At 38.9% G+C, this 21,283-nt stretch overlaps 2 protein-coding genes across 2 annotated transcripts in view; one reads left to right on the plus strand and one right to left on the minus strand.

Moving 5' to 3' along the window:
* Nucleotides 1–21,283, plus strand: part of LOC103510129 (60S ribosomal protein L10a-like) — a 73,140-nt gene that overhangs the window by 11,988 nt on the left and 39,869 nt on the right. The window lies entirely within an intron of this gene.
* Nucleotides 8,386–21,283, minus strand: part of LOC103510132 (ETS-like protein pointed) — a gene marked incomplete at its 5' end in the record, with an annotated part of 69,214 nt that continues 56,316 nt past the window's right edge. The window contains 2 exons of the mRNA XM_026824264.1: nucleotides 8,386–8,600; nucleotides 9,067–9,327. Of these exons, the coding sequence (XP_026680065.1) occupies nucleotides 8,386–8,600; nucleotides 9,067–9,327 (476 nt within the window). The remainder of the gene's footprint in view (nucleotides 8,601–9,066; nucleotides 9,328–21,283) is intronic.

Raw genomic sequence — 21,283 nt, forward strand, 5'->3', positions numbered from 1 at the left:
TCATCACAATCACATATGACACACATTGCAAAATCTGAATGGCACTAGTGCCAACTGGGAAAGGAACAGGGAGAGGATAAACGAAAATTGCAGTACTCAATGGAAGACAAATACATTTGCTGAGGCACAAATGGATGCAAGAAAAGACAGCGCCCTGGAGGACACACAAGTTATTGATGGTGAATTGGATTCGTACCAGACATATGCCAACCAGTGAGACCGAATAGAAAGTGTGTTCAGTTTTACAACTCGACCTATGAACAAGACAACCACTTTCCACTCATCCCATATTATGAAAATATGGCAAGAAATTCATTCTTTGGAAAGACAATAACAAAAGCAGATCATGAACACACTGACATGGAAAAACACTTGGAAGAACATAGTGCCAACTGGGAAAGGAACAGGGAGAGGATAAACGAAAATTGCAGTACTCAATGGAAGACAAATACATTTGCTGAAGCACAAATGGATGCAAGAAAAGACAGCGCCCTGGAGGACACACACGTTATTGATGGTGAATTGGATTCGTACCAGACATCTGCCAACCAATGGAACCCTCGATCTAAAAATCATAGTAATAATGAGATTGACTTCTGCCTTCATGATAATGCACAAAGGGATAGCATTGCTTTTGGTACTCACCCGAATGAAAGGGAAGAAGTTGAAACTCCTGATGAACTTTATGACGAAGAATTCAAAACAGATGATGACACTCAAGTGTTGGAACCACTTGACAATATGGTGGATCCATTAGAAATCACACTTTCGAGTTATTAACTCTTGTCGTCCCAGGCATAATAATTATAAACAATAACCATATGTTTTAACATACAATATAGGCAATATCTGTACACACTTATTATTCACGTTAACATAAAATTAAAAACAAACAAACATTTATTTTTAAAAAAAATAAAAATGACTAAAACAAGACAACAATTGAATCAATTTTTTTGATGCAGTAAAAAAAAATTGAAAACCCAATTCTATGGAGTTAGAATTGAAAACAGATTACCTACAAGGGAGGGATTGAAACTGCAAGTTGAGAACCACAACAGAGGGACAAGTATGTGAATTATAATGGTAAGAAATTAAAGAATCCTCCTCGAAAAGTCCGTTCATGTGAAAATTGACATCGTTTATGTGATAATTGACATGTAGGGAAATATGTATGTATTCGTTATATACGTATTATTATCGTAATGAAGGCACATACAAAAGAACTTATTGAAAACTATTAAATAGTAATGAAAGTAATGAGAAATGAACTTGATGCTAAAGAGACTTCACAAGGGATCAGAAGAAATACACCTTGTTAAGACTACAGATTACCTACAAGGGAGGGATTGAAACTGTAAGTTGAGAACTACAACAGAGGGACAAGTATGTGAATTATAATGGTAAGATATTAAAGAATCCTCCTCGAAAAGTCCGTCCATGTGAAAATTGACATCGTTTATGTGATAATTGACATGTAGGGAAATATGTATGTATTTGTTATATACGTATTATTATCGTAATGAAGGCACATACAAATAACTTATTGGAAATTATTAAATAGTAATGAAAGTAATGAGAAATGAACTTGATGCTAAAGAGACTTCACAAGGGATCAGAAGAAATACACCTTGTTAAGATTGCTTAGACAGGACTGAAAAGTCCCTTCATTCCAGCAGTTTACTGGAAAGACTGAAAAGTCCCTTCAATCCGAAAACCAAGGTCTACTAATATGGTATGTGACGTTTTATAGGATCAATACTGGAAAGAACTCCCAAAAGGTGGAGTCTTGAATAGTTAAAAAGGAGACCTAAGTAAAAAATTTAAACATAAAAAATAGCACACAGTCTGGAAATTATTGTTCATAAAATATAGCACTCGGAGAAAATGAAAACAATAAGAAACTAATGAAACTAATGAGAAATGAACTTGATGCTAAAGAGACTTCATAAGGGATCAGAAGAAATACACCTTGTTAAAACTGCTTAGACAGGACTGAAAAGTCCCTTCATTCCAGCAGTTTACTGGAAAGACTGAAAAGTCCCTTCATTCCAGCAGTTTACTGGAAAGACTGAAAAGTCCCTTCAACCCGAAAACCAAGGTCTACTAATATGGTATGTGACGTTTTATAGGATCAATACTGGGAAGAACTCCCAAAAGGTGGAGTCTTGAATAGTTAAAAAGGAGACCTAAGTAAAAATTTAAACATAAAAAAATAGCACACAGTCTGGAAATTATTGTTCATAAAATATAGCACTCGGAGAAATGAAAACAATAAGAAACATAAAACTAATACTTCCTAATTACATGGTATAGATTCCCCATACTTATGATGGATTTCACCACCCTTTCCCTTCATTCCAGCAGTTTACTGGAAAGACTGAAAAGTCCCTTCAACCCGAAAACCAAGGTCTACTACAGAAAAAGAATCAATAGATACATGATCAAAGGATTGAAGATTTTATTCTGGGACACATCAGCAATCACTCACCCGACATTTTTACAATCATATTCCCACTGTGAAACCACCCTTTTTTAGCCCTTAATAGCCTGTTAAGCTCAACAGGCCTTCTAGGGACTGAAAAAATATTGGTGAACTCCACCCTTGGAGTAATAGAAAGTAAAAACAGACAGAATTGATCGGAAGGATGGAAGATACACCAGTTTCAAAACCAACTTCTCCCACTGATAAAACATACGAGAATCGCCATTTCCACACACAGGACTCCTCAACTGGTTGTAACCACCTGAAATCAGGACAGGGGAACGGGAATGGGTTAAGAACGGAATTCACGAAATATTGCACAGAAAGATACACGAATCAGGGGACAGGGAACACAAAATAGGTTAAGAGAAAAATTACAATATTGCACAGAAAAAGATACAATAGATACATGATCCAAGGATTGAAGATTTTATTCTGGGACACATCAGCAATCACTCACCCGACATTTTTACAATCATATTCCCACTGTGAAACATGACATTCCACGTACAGTCTGAGTAACACAACACGCTAACACCCGTATTTATTAAAAAAAATCCTCGTTCTCAAGGCAGACTGAATACAATTTTGGCCAATCAGATGTTTGGAATTGATGCCTCAGTGCTACTCGAGAGCCAGTAAATATGGGTGTAAGATCACTTCTGAAACTCACAGAGATAGAAGCAATGATAGAACAGTTGTGACACATGCCAGGATCGCTCGAGAAATTGGCCGGCTCTCGGGGAAATTTTGGATGCACGTGAGATTTTTAAAAGGGGAAGCTATAAACCCACAGGTACCTAGGTACCTACCTACTTATGTTATGTATGTTTGCTACAGATGTCGTTTCCCACTTGAATACATCTTGATAAATTTGTGACTTGACTCGGACTCGATCCACTAACCTACAGATTCGAAGTCTACCATGCTAACCACTGCACCGCAGAGATTGGTTACTTTTCTGTCAAGGTGGTACTCATTTCTTTTTCCCCTTTTTTTCTCCTTTCTTTCTTTCTTTTAGGTTTTGAAGCCTGGGGAAGGTGGATCACCCCCATGCACAGAATCCGCAGTGAAGCGACAGTGCCATGGAGCGACCATCATAGTCAAGAACTTCCTGTGTCATTATCCGGTGAGACAGAAGACTGTGAAACACCATCTCGAGTTGGAGACTATGAAGAAACAGATACTGGACCTATGTGTTATGCATCCGCAGGTGGGTAAGGGAAAAAGGTAGATGAAACTTGTATAAAAAAAAAAAAATCTACGAAATAATTTATAAAATTTATGGTTAGGTCGTTTTCACGCACTTTAGGCATTTTAAATTGTATAAATGCCGTGTAGATGTTTGAGTATGCAATATGCTACATAGTAGTTATTAGTGGAGATGCCTGGATTACAGGAATCACAAAGCATTACCATAGCAATTGTCTTTTTATTTTATTTTATTTTGTGAAGATTATTTTCTAAATAATTATTTGCATTTATTTTTTTTTTTTACATTACCATGCACTTCATTTCCCAGTTCCCACTTTTCCTACTAAGCTTCCACATAATTGTATGAATGCCGTGTAATTGTTTGGGTATGCAATATGCTACATAAAAATTATTAGTGGAGATATCTGTATTACTTTGGGTTTTCGATCGTCTAATGAAGGAAAATGCTAATGATATCATGCATTCTGTTCTGTTCTATAGGTATCCTTCACCATCCGGGATGATAGCACCAAGAACGTCATCCTGCAAATCAAAAGAAACATTGAACGGGCAAAGTCTCAAAAGGGTGAGAGAGGAATCGAAGATGCATTGGTCAACATGGGAATCAAAAAACAGCGTATAATGGACAATGAAGAAAACGAAAACGTGGATGAACTTGAAGCAACAAATATGAGAGAAGATGAGCTTTCCACCAATGAAACTGGAGGCAAGGACACGGATGATCATTTAGACGAAATCAACGCTCTTGCTGACACTGTAGTAATAGAGAATACCGAACTCGAAATTCCTGGCAAATCAGTTGAAGACAATCCAAGCTCACCAGGTAACAGACAAACAGGCATTGGTGAAACAGAATTAGCGGAAAATCAACTCATGTTCAAAAAAGAATTAGCGGAAAATCAACTCATATTCAATCCCCTTGGCCTCGATAATATTCCCAAGGAGCCACCACCCCAAGGCATTTTCCAATTGAAGGAACGCTATGGTTTCATGACCAAAGGTCTCTCTCCACTCGTTCTGTCCAACAACGCAGCTACAGTGGGACAACTGGAAGAGGCTGACCTCACCCATATGGAGCAGATTATACCAGAGTCTGTCAAGAATAGTTTGGACAATGAGTGTATTGAGAAGATAGTCAACATGGAGGAGATGTTGGTGAAGAACCAAGTGAAGAGTTCCCTACTCAATGCCATGTGTCATGTGACCAAGGATTTACTCAACGTAACATTCAAGGTGAGAGACACGAGTTTTGGTTATAGCATTGGAAATATCCAGGGTTCTTGGTCAAAGTCAATAATGTGTCCCTACAAGTTACCCAGCTAGTCTTAACTGCACTGCTTGGACCTATCCAGCTAAAAAGCTTTGAAATGTACACGTGGAGAGGGGCCCTCGTATACTTTGCGCTGCTTGGGAATGTCAGTTAGGTAACCTAAGGAGTCTAAATTCTGTTGTGAATGAAGTTGAGTATGTGCTGTGTGCTAAATTTCAGTTAGGTAACCTAAGGAATTTAAATTCTGTTGTGAATGGAGGTAAATTTGGGTTACTTAAAGTTCTGACAATTATTGTTTTACATTCCTCAGGTCATAGCTCAAGTAGACAAGAAATACATAGTGGTTCTCCTGAACAAAACTCTGCTAGTGGCATTTGATCAGCATGCTGTAGACGAGAGAATTCGAGTGGAGAAACTGTTTTCCTGTAAGTTTTCTATCGCCTCAGCTGCAGCTGAATTCGAATATTTTATACAAATTCAGCCCTTAATCGTCTTTTTGTTTCGGGATAGCTCTTAATTAAACTTCTGAAATCTTTGTTTCTTTAGAACTGTTTGTTTCTCTCATGAGATTTCTCTATGAAGAGGTTTGATAGAGAGAACTGTAACTGCCTTCTAAGATTTAGCCCTCGTATACCTTGCGCTGCTTGGGAATGTCAGTTAGGTAACCTAAGGAGTCTAAATTCTGTTGTGAATGAAGTTGAGTATGTGCTGTGTGCTAAATTTTCACATATTATAACAGAGATTCAAAAGCGAGGTAAATTTGGGTTACTTAAAGTTCTGACAATTATTGTTTTACATTCCTCAGGTCATAGCTCAAGTAGACAAGAAATACATAGTGGTAGTTAGATAACCTAAGGAGTCTAAATTCTGTAGTGAATGAAGTTGAGTACCTATGTGCTGTGTGCTAAATTTTCACATATTATAACAGAGATTCAAAAGCGAGGTAAATTTAGGTTACCTAAAGTTCTGACAGTTATTGTTTTACATTCCTCAGGTCATAGCTCAAGTAGACAGGAAATACATAGTGGTTCTCCTGAACAAAACTCTGCTAGTGGCATTTGATCAGCATGCTGTAGATGAGAGAATTCGAGTGGAGAAACTGTTTTCCTGTAAGTTTTCTATCGCCTCAGCTGCGGCTGAATCCGTATATTTTATACAAATTCAGCCCTTAATCGTATCTTTGGTCCGGAATAGCTCTCAAACAACTGGTCTTGATTTTGATGAAATTTGGTAAATAAACACCAAAACAGAAAATAATTTCACCCAATATGTGTGTGTGTGGGGGGGGGGGAATCCAGCCCGCGACCTGGTCCTTACAAAGCAGACACGCCACCATCCAAGCTAACTAGGCTGGATGGAAATTTTTTGTTTCCCCATGGAATTTAGCAAATCAGTTCAACACAGCCCAAAACGCAAAGGGAATTTTGCTCATTTTTACTGGCCCGTTTGGAACTTCATGGTCTGTTTCTAAGTTCAGTACTTCCTCCTTTAACATTATTCAGTCCTACTGTTGCGGTGCAGATTTTACTTTAGACATTTATTTACACAATTGAAGGAGTTTTAACAGTTTTGTTTTACTTCCGCGGTTCAGATTATCGTAATGAAGAAGACGGAGCGTTCCTATCTCACCCCATCACTCCTTGTGTCCTCAACCTGACACCCCAGGAGATCAACACCCTGTCCAATAGACAGACTTGTCTCCAATACTATGGACTCGAGTTTGAATTCAAAAACACCGGCAAATGTGTTAAGGTCACCCATGTACCCAAATGTTTGTTTGTCAAAGTTCACAAGGAGGTAAGGTATAGGTCACCCATGTACCCAAATGTTTGTTTGTCAAAGTTCACAAGGAGGTAAGGTTTAGGTCACCCACGTACCCAAATGTTTGTTTGTCAAAGTTCACAACGAGGTAAGGTTTAGGTCAGACTCGTAGTTACTTTTTTGAAGAGGTTTGATAAAGGAAACGGTACTTGTGCAGAAGTCACGTCCGTGGAATATTGCTAATTGCTACCAAAGGAACTGGCACAAACGAGCAGTGACCAGTGTTATTATAGGGTTAGGTTAAACGCAAGAAGGAGTTTTCACAATTAGACATGAAACAGAGGAATTTATTAGTGAATTATTAATAGTATGAAATGTATTTTTACATCATAAGTGAGAAAAAAAAGAGAAAAAGATAATAATAATAAAAAAAAAGAAAGTAAAAAGATTAGTGAAACGCCATGAACAGTGGAATTTATAAGTGAAATGGAAAGTTGTTGTCTGGAAAATGATAACACCGGCCATTCACTATCAGTATCAGGTAGACCTGACAGCCGGAGAAAAGCTAATGGCATAAAATAAATCACTTTTTGACCTCAGAGGACCTCAAAATGCGACACTTTTTACTTGTTTTTAGCCAGCCTAATTACCTTGATTGGTAGCGCGTCTGCCTTGTAAGCGCTAGGCCGTGGGTTCGATTCCCGCCCGGGGTGGATTTTATCCTGAACGGATAAGGTTCAGTCTCGAAACGGCTGGCTTTCTCATATCCTGTCTTCCTTCTCTCTTCGATTTCGGGACGCTAACACCTTAGCAGTTAACCTCTTCACCACCACCTCACCACGCTAACACCTCAGTCAAACCTCTTCAAAAAAGAAGAAGGAAAAAAAAAAAAAAAAAAAGGACCGATTGCAAACAAAAAAAAAAATAATGGCATAAAATAAATCACTTATTTGACCTCAGAGGACCTCAAAATGCGACACTTTTTACTTGTTTCTAGCCAGCCTAATTAACTTGATTGGTAGCGCTTCTGCCTTGTAAGCGCTAGGCCGTGGGTTCGATTCCCGTTTATCCTGAACGGATAAGGTTCAGTCTCGGAACGGCTGGCTTTCTCATATCCTGTCTTCCTTCTCTCTTCGATTTCGGGACGCTAACACCTTGGCAGTTACAGTTCCCTCAGTCCAACCTCTTCAAAAAAGAAGAAAAAAAATCAAATTTTCTTTTGGCTTAGCGTGTAAATCTGTAAATAAACGAGTTTTCTTCTTACCTCAGTCCGCGGGAAAGTTTCTCGTAGTTCATCTTGGGTTTGTTCTTCCTTATCCCCCAGCGCCGCGCTACCTTCTCGAAACGGCTGGCTTTCTCATATCCTGTCTTCCTTCTCTCTTCGATTTCGGGACGCTAACGCCTTGGCAGTTACAGTTCTCTTAGTCAAACCTCTTCAAAAAAGAGAAGAAAAAAAAAATCAAGTTTTCTTTTTGCTTAGCGTGTAAATCTGTAAATAAATGAGTTTTCTTCTTACCTCAGTCCGTTCGATTTCGGGACGCTAACACCTTAGCAGTTACAGTTCTCTCAGTCAAACCTCTTCAAAAAAGAAGAAAAAAAAAACAAGTTTTCTTTTTGCTTAGCGTGTAAATCTGTAAATAAATGAGTTTTCTTCTTACCTCAGTCCGCGGGAAAGTTTCTCGTAGTTCATCTTGGGTTTGTTCTTCCTTATCCCCCAGCGCCGCGCTACCTCGTCCGGGTCCGTGAGTTTAAACTCCCATCCATCTCCAGTCCATGAGATGAACGCTTGGCAAGTCTTGTCCGTGAGAAGCTCCAGTAGGAATTGCCACAGCTGAATGGGGCCGGAGCCGGTGAAACATGGGCCACTACCTGTGATTCGAGAACAGAGAGGAGGGGATGATTAGATGGCGATCAGTGTTGACAGAAAGAAACAATAATTGGGGGAAAAAAAAGGAAGAACAAAAAGAAATAGTGAAATAGAGGAGAAAGAGAGATTAAATAAAATATAAAGGAGGAAACACGAAAAGAAAGAAAGGTTAGAGGGGGAAAAGAGAAGGACGAAAGAATAAAGAAACAAAAGGAAGAACTAAATAAAAGAGGAAATAATAAAAGAAAGAAGTAAAGGAGGAAATAAAAAAAAGAGAACGAATGGAGTAAAGAAGCAACGAAAATAATAATAAAATAATGGAAGAAATAAAAAGAAAGCAAAGAAGGAAGAATGAAAAAGGAAGAAAACAAAAGAAGGAAAGAAATAATGAAACAAATGTCGAAATTCTTGACCATTAGGTCGTTCGTCCCCAAAACTAACATTAAAGAAAATCATGTGTTATCTTACCTGAGTATCCAGCAAGCATAGAGGCGGGCTGCACATAGGGCGGTTTGGAGTCGGAGAAAGAGGAGTAGTAGTAGCTAGGGGCTTCACCACGACCCGTGGGCAGGAACTGAACATCGGGCGAGGGCCAGGCAGGGGGGCCCCCGGCTTCTGAGGGGCCCGTGGGGGCCGCGGTCCCGTTGGGCACAGTTTGGAAACCGCCCGTATTGTCGTAGGGAGAACTGTAGCCGTCCGAGTAATTGTCTTGATACGAATAGTAGCGACCTGGGAGCACATTTGAATATAACAGGAGAGGTTAGAATTATTATTTTATTCTATTCTATGTCCCTAGTAACCAAAATAGGATTATATCCGGGTAGAACCCACATAGAATCCGGGTAGAAAAGAGGATAGGATTGGATTATCCGATCCTGTTCCCGGATTCTATCCCGTTTAACATAACCGGGTGCTAAATTATTTCGTAAGGATGTGGGATGTAGTGAGACTAGTGACGAGAGGTTAGAATTATTATTTTATTCTATTCTATGTCCCTAGTAACCAAAATGGGATTATATCCGGGTAGAACCCACATAGAATCCGGGTAGAAAAGAGGATAGGATTGGATTCTCCGATCCTGTTCCCGGATTCTATCCCGTTTAACATAACCGGGTGCTAAATTATTTCGTAAGGATGTGGGATGTAGTGAGACTAGTGAGTCAATGTGGTACCTAAGTCTATTACAGTCAAAACTTAATAAGAGGGGAAAATATTTTCAGGAAAAATCTCAGATCCTTCACCCTATAGGTACCAAACCTTGAACTTCTTCTTCTTGTTTTTTTATTTATTTTTTGCTGACCTAAAGGATAAATATAAATAGTCCCTATAATACTAACTACTCATACTAGCCATACTCAGGCCATGCGAGGGGCCATTTCTTTTTCTTCTTCTTCTTTTATTACTTTTCTTCTTTTTCATTTATTGCTAGGTACTTCTTGTTATTCTCCTCTTGCTTCGTTAATACTAGGTAGTGCTTTTCTTCTTTTTCATTTATTGCTAGTACTTATTCTTCTTCTTCTCTTGCTTCGTTAATATTCTTCTACTTCATCGTGGGAAGTTCCGCTTGGCTGGGCACTTGGTACTTAACACTAAGTTCCATGTCTAGAGGTATACTCTTATAACTCCTATAGGCTCTACCTATATTCTTTAGCCTGGACTCTAATATAACTCTTATATTCAATAGCATGGACTCTAATATAACTCTTATATTCTATAACCTAAGCACACAAGATAACTCCAACTCCAATGTCAAGATGGCCCCTCGCACTGGGAGTAGAAGATGGAGTTAACCTTACTAAACCTGGAGCCAGCCTAGTTATAGCTTGCTTGGTAGCGCATCTATCTTATAAGTAAAGAAAATGGCGATAAGTTTTTACAGCAAGCGAAACCTCCAATGTTTGGATGACAGACAAAAAATAACACACCGCAACGGCAAGAATGAACAGGATTCTCGAGAACAGAGAAAAGAACATTCCCTACCCACAGAGCAAAGTAATGTGATGGAAATAATTGAAGAAAAGCGAGAAAATGTCCGTAACAAATTATCTAGTAGACGAGAAAAAGCTCCGAGTATATTTTCAAAGGAAACCGAAAAGAATTGGGACAGCTCGATAAGACCTAGAACTAGAAATGAAATATCTAACGAAAGCATATTCACACAGCCACTGCCTCCTCAACCCAATAAGGAACCAAATAGAAATAAAGAATTGAAAACTGAGCCAAACAATAAGGCTGTAACGTCCAATGAAAGTATATTTACAGGGGTTGATACTTACGAATTAATGAAACATTACAGGGACGTTCAAGATCAAAATGAAATCGCCAATACTCATCTTGATAGAAGTATGAATGAAAGTTGTGACTTTGACAAGTTGTATGAAGTTTGCAATAGGCTAACGAAAGCATATTCACACAGCCACTGCCTCCTCAACCCAAAAAGGAACCAAATAGAAATAAAGAATTGAAAACTGAGCCAAACAATAGGGCTGTAACGTCCAATGAAAGTATATTTACAGGGGTTGATACTTACGAATTAATGAAACATTACAGAGACGTTCTAGATCAAAATGAAATCGCCAATACTCATCTTGATAGAAGTATGAATGAAAGTTGTGACTTTGACAAGTTGTATGAAGTTTGCAATAGGAATATATTCGGTTGGTTTGACTCGGATGATGGGTTGGCTATCCGTACACCATTCAACAACAACAAAATTGATGTGACGCCTATCAAATTAAAAAGAAAGGATAAGGCTGTAACGTCCAATGAAAGTATATTTACAGGGGTTGATACTTACGAATTAATGAAACATTACAGGAACGTTCAAGAGCAAAATGAAATCGCCAATACTCATCTTGATAGAAGTATGAATGAAAATTGTGACTTTGACAAGTTGTATGAAGTTTGCAATAGGAATATATTCGGTTGGTTTGACTCGGATGATGGGTTCGTTGTCCGTACACCATTCAACAATAACAAAATTGATGTGACGCCTATCAAATTAAAAAGAAAGAACAAAAGACGAGAAATAACTGTTGAGAAAAGAAAAATCTCAACCGATCAAAGTAAAGCTTCTCAAGAGAAAACTGATGCTAATAAGAAAGAACTGATGAAAACAAAATGTACGATATCAATAATTAATGGAGTTGGTAAGGAGAAATTAGTTCCACACGTACTTGGAAGAGATGAGAGTGTCAACAAAAAGATGTTAGATCAGATGCGAAATGATTCAATGTCACCTGTTGACAACATTTCAAGTGATTCCAAGATTGACGCTAATCATAAGCGACAACACAGGACTGACTATTCTAATCCTATCAAGAGGCAGAAACAAGAAGAAGCGGAGCAAATTGCAATTGAACAACTGGAAGTGGCAAAAGATATTTATTCAATGAAAATGGTTGAGAATTTTCCAGAGCACAAGCGTGAAGTCAAAAGAAGAGACATAAGCCGAACCCGTGAGAAAATGGAACCGAAACTAGTCCAGCAGCAAGAAAAGGAAAACACTGATACACTTGTTAAGAAAAACAAATGTCAACCAAATGAACACAAAAACAATGCTAGAGAAGTCAAGAGAAGCGAAATGGTAGCAGCCTCACATAGTGATCCCTCTCCAAGGAATGAAATAGTGAAGGAAACCCGAGCTAGTGTGACGAGCTTGAAATCAAAAATACAACAATTGAAAGAGGAGAACCGAAAGAGAAAACGAAAAGACACAAAGAAAATGGCAACAAGTTTCCATAACAAGCGAAACCTCCAATATTTGGATGAGAGACGAAAAATAACACACAGCAACGGCAAGAATGACCAGAACTATCCAAAACAGAGTAAGGAACAATCCCTACCCACAGAGCAAAGTAATGTGACGGAAATAATTGAAGAAAAGCGAGAAAATGTCCGTAACAAATTATCTAGTAGACGAGAAAAAGCTCCGAGTATATTTTCAAAGGAAACCGAAAAGAATTGGGACAGCTCGATAAGACCTAGAAGTAGAAATGAAATATCTAACGAAAGCATATTCACACAGCCACTGCCTCCTCAACCCAAAAAGGAACCAAATAGAAATAAAGAATTGAAAACTGAGCCAAACGATAAGGCTGTAACGTCCAATGAAAGTATATTTACAGGGGTTGATACTTACGAATTAATGAAACATTACAGAACGTTCAAGATCAAAATGAAATCGCCAATACTCATCTTGATAAGAAGTAATGAATGAAAGTTGGTGACTTTGACAAGTTGTAATGAGTTTTGCAATAGGAATATATTCGGTTGGTTTGACTCGGATGATGGGTTGGCTATCCGTACAACCATTCAACAACAACAAAAATTGATGTGACGCCTATCAAATTAAAAAGAAAGAACAAAAGACGAGAAATAACTGTTGAGAAAAGAAAAAGCTCAACCGATCAAAAGTAAAGCTTCTCAAGAGAAAACTGATGCTAATAAGAAAGAACTGATGAAAACAAAATCTACGATATCCATTAATTAAAGGAGTTGGTAAGGAGAAATTAGTTCCACACGTACTTGGAAGAGATGAGAGTGTCAATAAAAAGATGTTAGATCAAATGCGAAATGATTCAATGCCACCTGTTGACAACATTTCAAGTGATTCCAAGATTGACGCTAATCATAAGCGACAACACAGGACTGACTATTCTAATCCTATCAAGAGGGCAAGTTCCGCTTTTAAAGAATATACTAAGTATAAACAGGATTCTCAACCAAGAGAAATAGACCATCATATTGACGAATTTCATTATCATCCTGTTGTAATCAATGGACATTTCGTCCAACATGACCGATCTGCAGATGATATGTCCAAACGAAAACTAGCAGAATTACGCAAACCACCAGGCTTGTATAAAGGAGTAAGAATGGCCTCAAAAATTGACAAGAAAGTTCGGCACACCTCGTCCAAGTTACGAGCGCACAAGGAATCAAAATCCTCACGTAGTTGGAAAGAAAAGCAAAATGCCCACTACAATGCGATGTCTCATGAAGTACCTATGTTACAGGAATATCAGGAATCCCCACTTGATCTGGATGAATACGTCAACAATGTACTCAGTCGAAGTTATAAATGCAACTTGTTAGTGGATTCTCAAAATATATCCCCGGAACACGATCATTATGACAGACAGGATGCAAATCTTGACAAATATTCCAGAGGGAACGAAATTGGTGTGATTTCACTTAGTAAATTTCATAGGAAAGACAAAGATGGAGGTGGGACCTATAATAACAGAAAGTGCATGAGTGTCAAATACGAAAAAAAGCGTCTAGATGTAGATGCCACTGACAAAACACCCGATTATATCCTGGAAGACATATGGGAAGACAATTCTGAATTACTACGAGACAATTGTGAGCCGTATGTGTCAGAAGCAAGACTACCTTTGCCCCCGACCCAAGCTCCTAAAGAACTTCAAGTATTTTCAACAAGAAATTGCCAGTCTACTGTAATCTCTTCTCCTTATTTCAAACGCTACCCGTCAGTCAATGAAGGAAATTTGCTTTCGAAAGCTACAAAAGATCGCGTCTCAGGTGGTATTTTCATGTCTAATATACCGGAACATAGTGTGAGGGCTTTCGTTCCTAGACGTGATAACAAGAACTTGTTTGTCCATTCAACTTTCTTCCGAAAGAAGTTCAATCTGACTCCTGTGCTTCAGTCATCTAACTCGAATAACTACCTCAGCGCCGAGAATGAAGTACATACGAGAGCTGTGCCAAACAGATACTTTGGGAAGAAAATGCGATATGAAGATCTCAAGCAAAATGATTTTGTGACGAGCAGATTGGATGAATATGAGGAAACTGAACGAAGTGTGAGACCGAATAGAAAATGTGTTCAGTTTTGCAACTCGACCTATGAACAAGACAATCACTTTCCACTCATCTCATATGATGAAAACATGGCAAGAAATTCATTCTTTGGAAAGACAATAACGAATGAACACACTGACATGGAAAAACACTTGGAAGAACATAGTGCCAACTGGGAAAGGAACAGGGAGAGGATAAACGAAAATTGCAGTACTCAATGGAAGACAAATACATTTGCTAAAACACAACTGGACAAAAAAGACAGCGCCCTCAAAGACACACAAGTTATTGATGAAAATGATGGTGAATCGGATTTCTACCAGGCAAACGCCAATCAATGGAATCCTCGATTTGAAAATCATAGGAACAACGAGATTGATTCCTGCTTTCATGATAATGCACAAAGGGATAGCATTACTTTTGGCGCACATCCATATGGTAGAGAAGAAATGGAAACCCCTGATGAACTTTATGACGAAGAATTCAAAACAGATGATGACACTCAAGTGTTGGAACCACTTGACAATATGGTGGATCCATTAGAAAGAACCCCAGAAGAATCCATGGATGAAATGAATAGTGTACACAACGATAAGGTCAATAGAAATTCAATGATGTTAACCGACGATATTGATGACACGGAACAAATGTTTGACGGATACAAAATGAAACAACTCCTACCCAATTATGAAACAGAAGGGAATGCTGATCCTAACATTGAGTTTGAAGAAAACCAAGAAAATCCAAGCAATATTGGAAACATTGAACGGGTAATGTCTCAAGAAGGTGAGAGAGGAATCGAAGATGCAATGGTCAACATGGAAATCAAAAAACAGCGTATAATGGACAATGAAGAAAACGAAAACGTAGATGAACTTGAAGCAAAAAATATGAGAGAAGATGAGCCTTCCGCCAATGAAACTGGAGGCAAGGACACGGATGATCATTTAGACGAAATCAACGCTCTTGCTGACACTGTAGTAATAGAGAATACCGAACTCGAAATTCCTGGCAAATCAGTTGAAGACAATCCAAGTTCACCAGGTAACAGACAAACAGGAATTGATGAAACGGAATTAGCGGAAAATCAACTCATGTTCAAAAAAGAATTAGCGGAAAATCAACTCATATTCAATCCCCTTGGCCTCGATAATATTCCCAAGGAGCCACCACCCCAAGGCATTTTCCAATTGAAGGAACGCTATGGTTTCATGACCAAAGGTCTCTCTCCACTCGTTCTGTCCAACAACGCAGCTACAGTGGGACAACTGGAAGAGGCTGACCTCACCCATATGGAGCAGATTATACCAGAGTCTGTCAAGAATAGTTTGGACAATGAGTGTATTGAGAAGATAGTCAACATGGAGGAGATGTTGGTGAAGAACCAAGTGAAGAGTTCCCTACTCAATGCCATGTGTCATGTGACCAAGGATTTACTCAACGTAACATTCAAGGTGAGAGACACGAGTTTTGGTTATAGCATTGGAAATATCCAGGGTTCTTGGTCCAAGTCAATAATGTGTCCCTACAAGTTACCCATCTAGTCTTAACTGCACTGCTTGGACCTATCCAGCTAAAAAGCTTTGAAATGTACACGTGGAGAGGAGCCCTCGTATACCTTGCGCTGCTTGGGAATGTCAGTTAGGTAACCTAAGGAGTCTAAATTCTGTTGTGAATGAAGTTGAGTATGTGCTGTGTGCTAAATTTTCACATATTATAACAGAGATTCAAAAGCGAGGTAAATTTGGGTTACTTAAAGTTCTGACAATTATTGTTTTACATTCCTCAGGTCATAGCTCAAGTAGACAAGAAATACATAGTGGTTCTCCTGAACAAAACTCTGCTAGTGGCATTTGATCAGCATGCTGTAGACGAGAGAATTCGAGTGGAGAAACTGTTTTCCTGTAAGTTTTCTATCGCCTCAGCTGCGGCTGAATTCGAATATTTTATACAAATTCAGCCCTTAATCGTCTTTTTGTTTCGGGATAGCTCTTAAACTTCTGAAATCTTTGTTTCTTTATAACTGCTTGTTTCTCTCATGAGATTTCTCTTTGAAGAGGTTTGATAGAGAGAACTGTAACTGCCGACGTCTTATCGTCCCAAATCGAAAAGAGAAGAAAGACAGGAAGAGAGCCATAAGTTTAGGATAAAATCCGGCCCGTTTAGGAATCAAACCTGCGACCTAGTGCTTACAAGGCAGTAAGGCAGACACGCTACCATCCAAGCGAACCAGGCTCCCCATGAGATTTGGCAAAGAGTCCACCACAACACAAAGGGAATTTGCTCATTTTTTGGGGCCCGGTAGGCTCTTTCCTCCTTTAGTTCAGTATTTCCTCCTTTTTTTTTTAAGAGGTTTGACAGAGGGAACTGTAACTGCTATGGTCTTATCGTCCCGAAATCGAAGAGAGAAGGAAGACAGGATGGAAACATTGAACGGGCAATGTCTCAAGAAGGTGAGAGAGGAATCGAAGATGCAATGGTCAACATGGAAATCAAAAAACAGCGTATAATGGACAATGAAGAAAACGAAAACGTAGATGAACTTGAAGCAACAAATATGAGAGAAGATGAGCCTTCCGCCAATGAAACTGGAGGCAAAGACACGGATGATCATTTAGACGAAATCAACGCTCTTGCTGACACTGTAGTAATAGAGAATACCGAACTCGAAATTCCTGGCAAATCAGAAAATATGAGAGAAGATGAGCCTTCCGCCAATGAAACTGGAGGCAAGGACACGGATGATCATTTAGACGAAATCAACGCTCTTGCTGACACTGTAGTAATAGAGAATACCGAACTCGAAGTTCCTGGCAAATCAGTTGAAGACAATCCAAGCTCACCAGGTAACAGACAAACAGGAATTGGTGAAACAGAATTAGCGGAAAATCAACTCATGTTCAAAAAAGAATTAGCGGAAAATCAACTCATATTCAATCCCCTTGGCCTCGTTCACCAGGTAACAGACAAACAGGAATTGATGAAACGGAATTAGCGGAAAATCAACTCATGTTCAAAAAAGAATTAGCGGAAAATCAACTCATATTCAATCCCCTTGGCCTCGATAATATTCCCATAGTTGTGCCAAACAGATACTTTGGGAAGAAAATGCGATATGAAGATCTTGAGCAGAATGCTTTTGTGACGAGCAGAATGGATGAATATGAGACTTGTTCAGCGAGTATTACTTAATCCTGACACCCAATATGCACTTGAGATATTGTATCATACTATTGTACTTGTTATCAAATAGAATACCGTTATAATTATGTTGACACCTTTGTAAGCTCGTGTTTATTTCCTACAGTAGGTCTCTTGTAGGTTGTTTCCATTTCTAGCTACTATGTTGGCTCACTAAAGGCCTGGGTGGGATTTCTACCTGATGAAAATTACGGTCGGCAATTTGCCTTGACACTCTTGACAGTGATGGTCAAGGCACTCGCCTACTAAACAAGAGGGCGTGCGTTTGATCCCACTTTAACAAAATTTATCATTTGGTAATGGTGATGGATGGAGTTTCAAGGGGTAGGTGGTAGAGAACGCCTATTCATCACCTACTCAAGAGAAGCACGTGGGAGGGGTCATTTGGCGGTCAAAATGGTCAAATCAAGAAATCAACCAAGTTTACTCCCATACCTCAGCACCTGATGAAAATTACGGCCGGCAATTTGCCTTGACACTCTTGACAGTGATGGTCAAGGCAATCGCCTGCTAAATAAGAGGGCGTGGGTTTGATCCCACTTTAACAAAATTTATCATTTGATAATGGTGGTGGATGGAGTTTCGAGGGATAGGTGGTAGAGAACGCCTGTCCTATTCATCACCTACTCAAGAGAAGCACGTGGGAGGGGTCATTTGGCGGTATGGCGGTCAAATCAAGAAATCAACCAAGTTTACTCCCATACCTCAGCGCGCGAAGTTCCATTGGCTTTGAACATAAATTGATGCTTATTGCATAACTTCCAGGTGCTTGGCACATTGCATAAATTATTATTTTACGGGCGGTTTGAAGTTCAAAATCTCAAGATGGCACGTTTTTTCTCGAGTGTTGACAAAACCTTTTTTTCAAACACGAATATTCTAGTTATCTAGATTATTTTTAATTAAATAAAATAATGAACTAGAGAACTAGATTTAATTAATTACATTTATTCTGAAGTCTGCAGCCATGGAAATCAAAACACTATCGACAGAACTTCAATCTTATTTGAGATCCGGATTCACCATTGTCTCCCCAAGTCAAACGGCTTTAGAATTGGTAAGTAGCAGTAAATCATCATAGAGTTTACTTTCGGATTATTTTTCGCTTTCAAATTTCGAAAACCTCAAGTGCTAACTACCTAATTTGCCTCTTTCAGCATATTTATGTAAGCTACGTATTAACAAAAAGTTAGTACCTATACTTTGTAGTTTTATCTTTGCAGGTGTTCAACGCACTAGATGCTGGGGCCAAGTCCGTCGCAGTCAGGGCAGAACTCAAATCTTCCTTCACCCTACAAGTGATTGATGATGGATGTGGCATAGAAAAATCACAGCTAGATCTTCTGGGACAAAGGTAAACTCACCACCCATTCCATACTGTTTAATTTATTTGGAAGTAAATAGCTATCGATACCGATTACAGAGCCGCTTCTTGTATAAATAAAATAATAATATGAGTACCTATCTAGGTATTTAATTAAATTAAAAGTATATACCTACTCTCTAGACCAGACCTATGTACTTATGTTGGTAGGTACTTAATTTGTGATCTGTGTTTATTGACCACAATAAAAGGATTTACCTAGGCGGGATTGCGTTACTTACCCATACCTTGGATGTTTACTGACCGTTTTCTCTTTCAGGTACATGACAAACAAGTGTCACTCCATGGCAGATTTGAGCTCAAATCTCAATCACTATGGATATAGAGGTGAATGCTTGGCAAGTTTGAAGGAAGCTTGTCAGGAACTTGTCATCATGACTAGAGCCAAGGGATCGAAGAAAACTTATGTCAAGGTAAAAAAAAATCAATTTTATTAAGCATACATAAGTAGGTACCTACCTACTTATGTATGCTTGCCACAAATGTCATTTCCCACTTGAAAACATCTCGATAAATTTGTGACTTGACTCGGACTCGATCCACTAACTTACAGATTCGAAGTCTACCGTACTAACCACTGCACCGCAGAGATTGGTTACTTCTGTCAAGCTGGTACTCATTTCTTCTTCCTCTTTTTTTTTTTCCTTTCTTTCTTTTAGGTTTTGAAGCCTGGGGAAGGTGGATCACCCCCATGCACAGAATCCGCAGTGAAGCGACAGTGCCTAGATGTAGATGCCACTGACAAAACACCTAATTATATCCTTGAAGACATATGGGAAGACAATTCTGAATTACTACGAGACAATAGTGAGCTGTATCTGTCAGAAGTAAGACTACCTTTGCCCCCGACCCAAGCTCCTAAAGAACTTCAAGTATTTTCAACAAGAAATTACCAGTCTACTGTAATCTCGTCTCCTTATTTCAAACGCTACCCGTCAGTCAATGAAGGAAATTTGCTTTCGAAAGCTACAAAAGATCGCGGTGGTACTTTCATGTCTAATATACCGGAACATAGTGTGAAGGCTTTCGTTCCTAGACGTGATAACAAGAACTTGTTTGTCCATTCAACTTTCTTCCGAAAGAAGTTCAATCTGACTCCTGTGCTTCAGGAATAGAAAATGTGTTCAGTTTTACAACTCGACCTATGAACAAGACAACCACTTTCCACTCATCCCATATGATGAAAACATGGCAAGAAATTCATTCTTTGGAAAGACAATAACGAAAGCAGATCATCAACACACTGACATGGAAAAACACTTGGAAGAACATAGTGCCAACTGGGAAAGGAACAGGGAGAGGATAAACGAAAATTGTAGTACTCAATGGAAGACAAATACATTTGCTGAAGCACAAATGGATGCAAGAAAAGACAGCGCCCTGGAGGACACACAAGTTATTGATGGTGAATTGGATTCGTACCAGACATATGCCAACCAATGGAACCCTCGATCTAAAAATCATAGTAATAATGATATTGACTTCTGCCTTCATGATAATGTACAAAGGGATAGCATTGCTTTTGGTACTCACCCGCATGAAAGGGAAGAAGTTGAAACTCCTGATGAACTTTATGACGAAGAATTCAAAAAAAATCAATTTTATTAAGCATACATAAGTAGGTACCTAGGTACCTACCTACTTATGTTATGTATGCTTGCTACAAAATGTCGTTTCCCACTTGAATACATCCCGATAAATTTGTGACTTGACTCGGACTCGATCCACTAACCTACAGATTCGAAGTCTACCGTGCTAACCACTGCACCGCAGAGATTGGTTACTTCTGCCATTAGAAAGAACCCCAGAAGAATCCATGGATGAAATGAATAGTGTACACAACGATAAGGTCAATAGAAATTCAATGATGTTAACCGACGATATTGATGACACGGAACAAATGTTTGACGGATACAAAATGAAACAACTCCTACCCAATTATGAAACAGAAGGGAATGCTGATCCTAACATTGAGTTTGAAGAAAACCAAGAAAATCCAAGTAATATTGGAAACATTGATTACTTCTGTCAAAGTGGTACTCATTTCTTCTTCCTCTTTTTTTTCCTTTCTTTCTTTTAGGTTTTGAAGCCTGGGGAAGGTGGATCACCCCCATGCACAGAATCCGCAGTGAAGCGACAGTGCCGTTACTTCTGTCAAAGTGGTACTCATTTCTTCTTCCTCTTCTTCTTCTTCTTCTTCTTCTTCTTCTTCTTCTTCTTCTTCTCCCCCTCCTCATCCTCTTTCTTCTTCTTCTTCCTTTCTTTCTTTCA

Source organism: Diaphorina citri, unplaced genomic scaffold (assembly GCF_000475195.1).
Source record: "Diaphorina citri unplaced genomic scaffold, Diaci psyllid genome assembly version 1.1 scaffold562, whole genome shotgun sequence".
NCBI lineage: Eukaryota > Metazoa > Arthropoda > Insecta > Hemiptera > Psyllidae > Diaphorina > Diaphorina citri.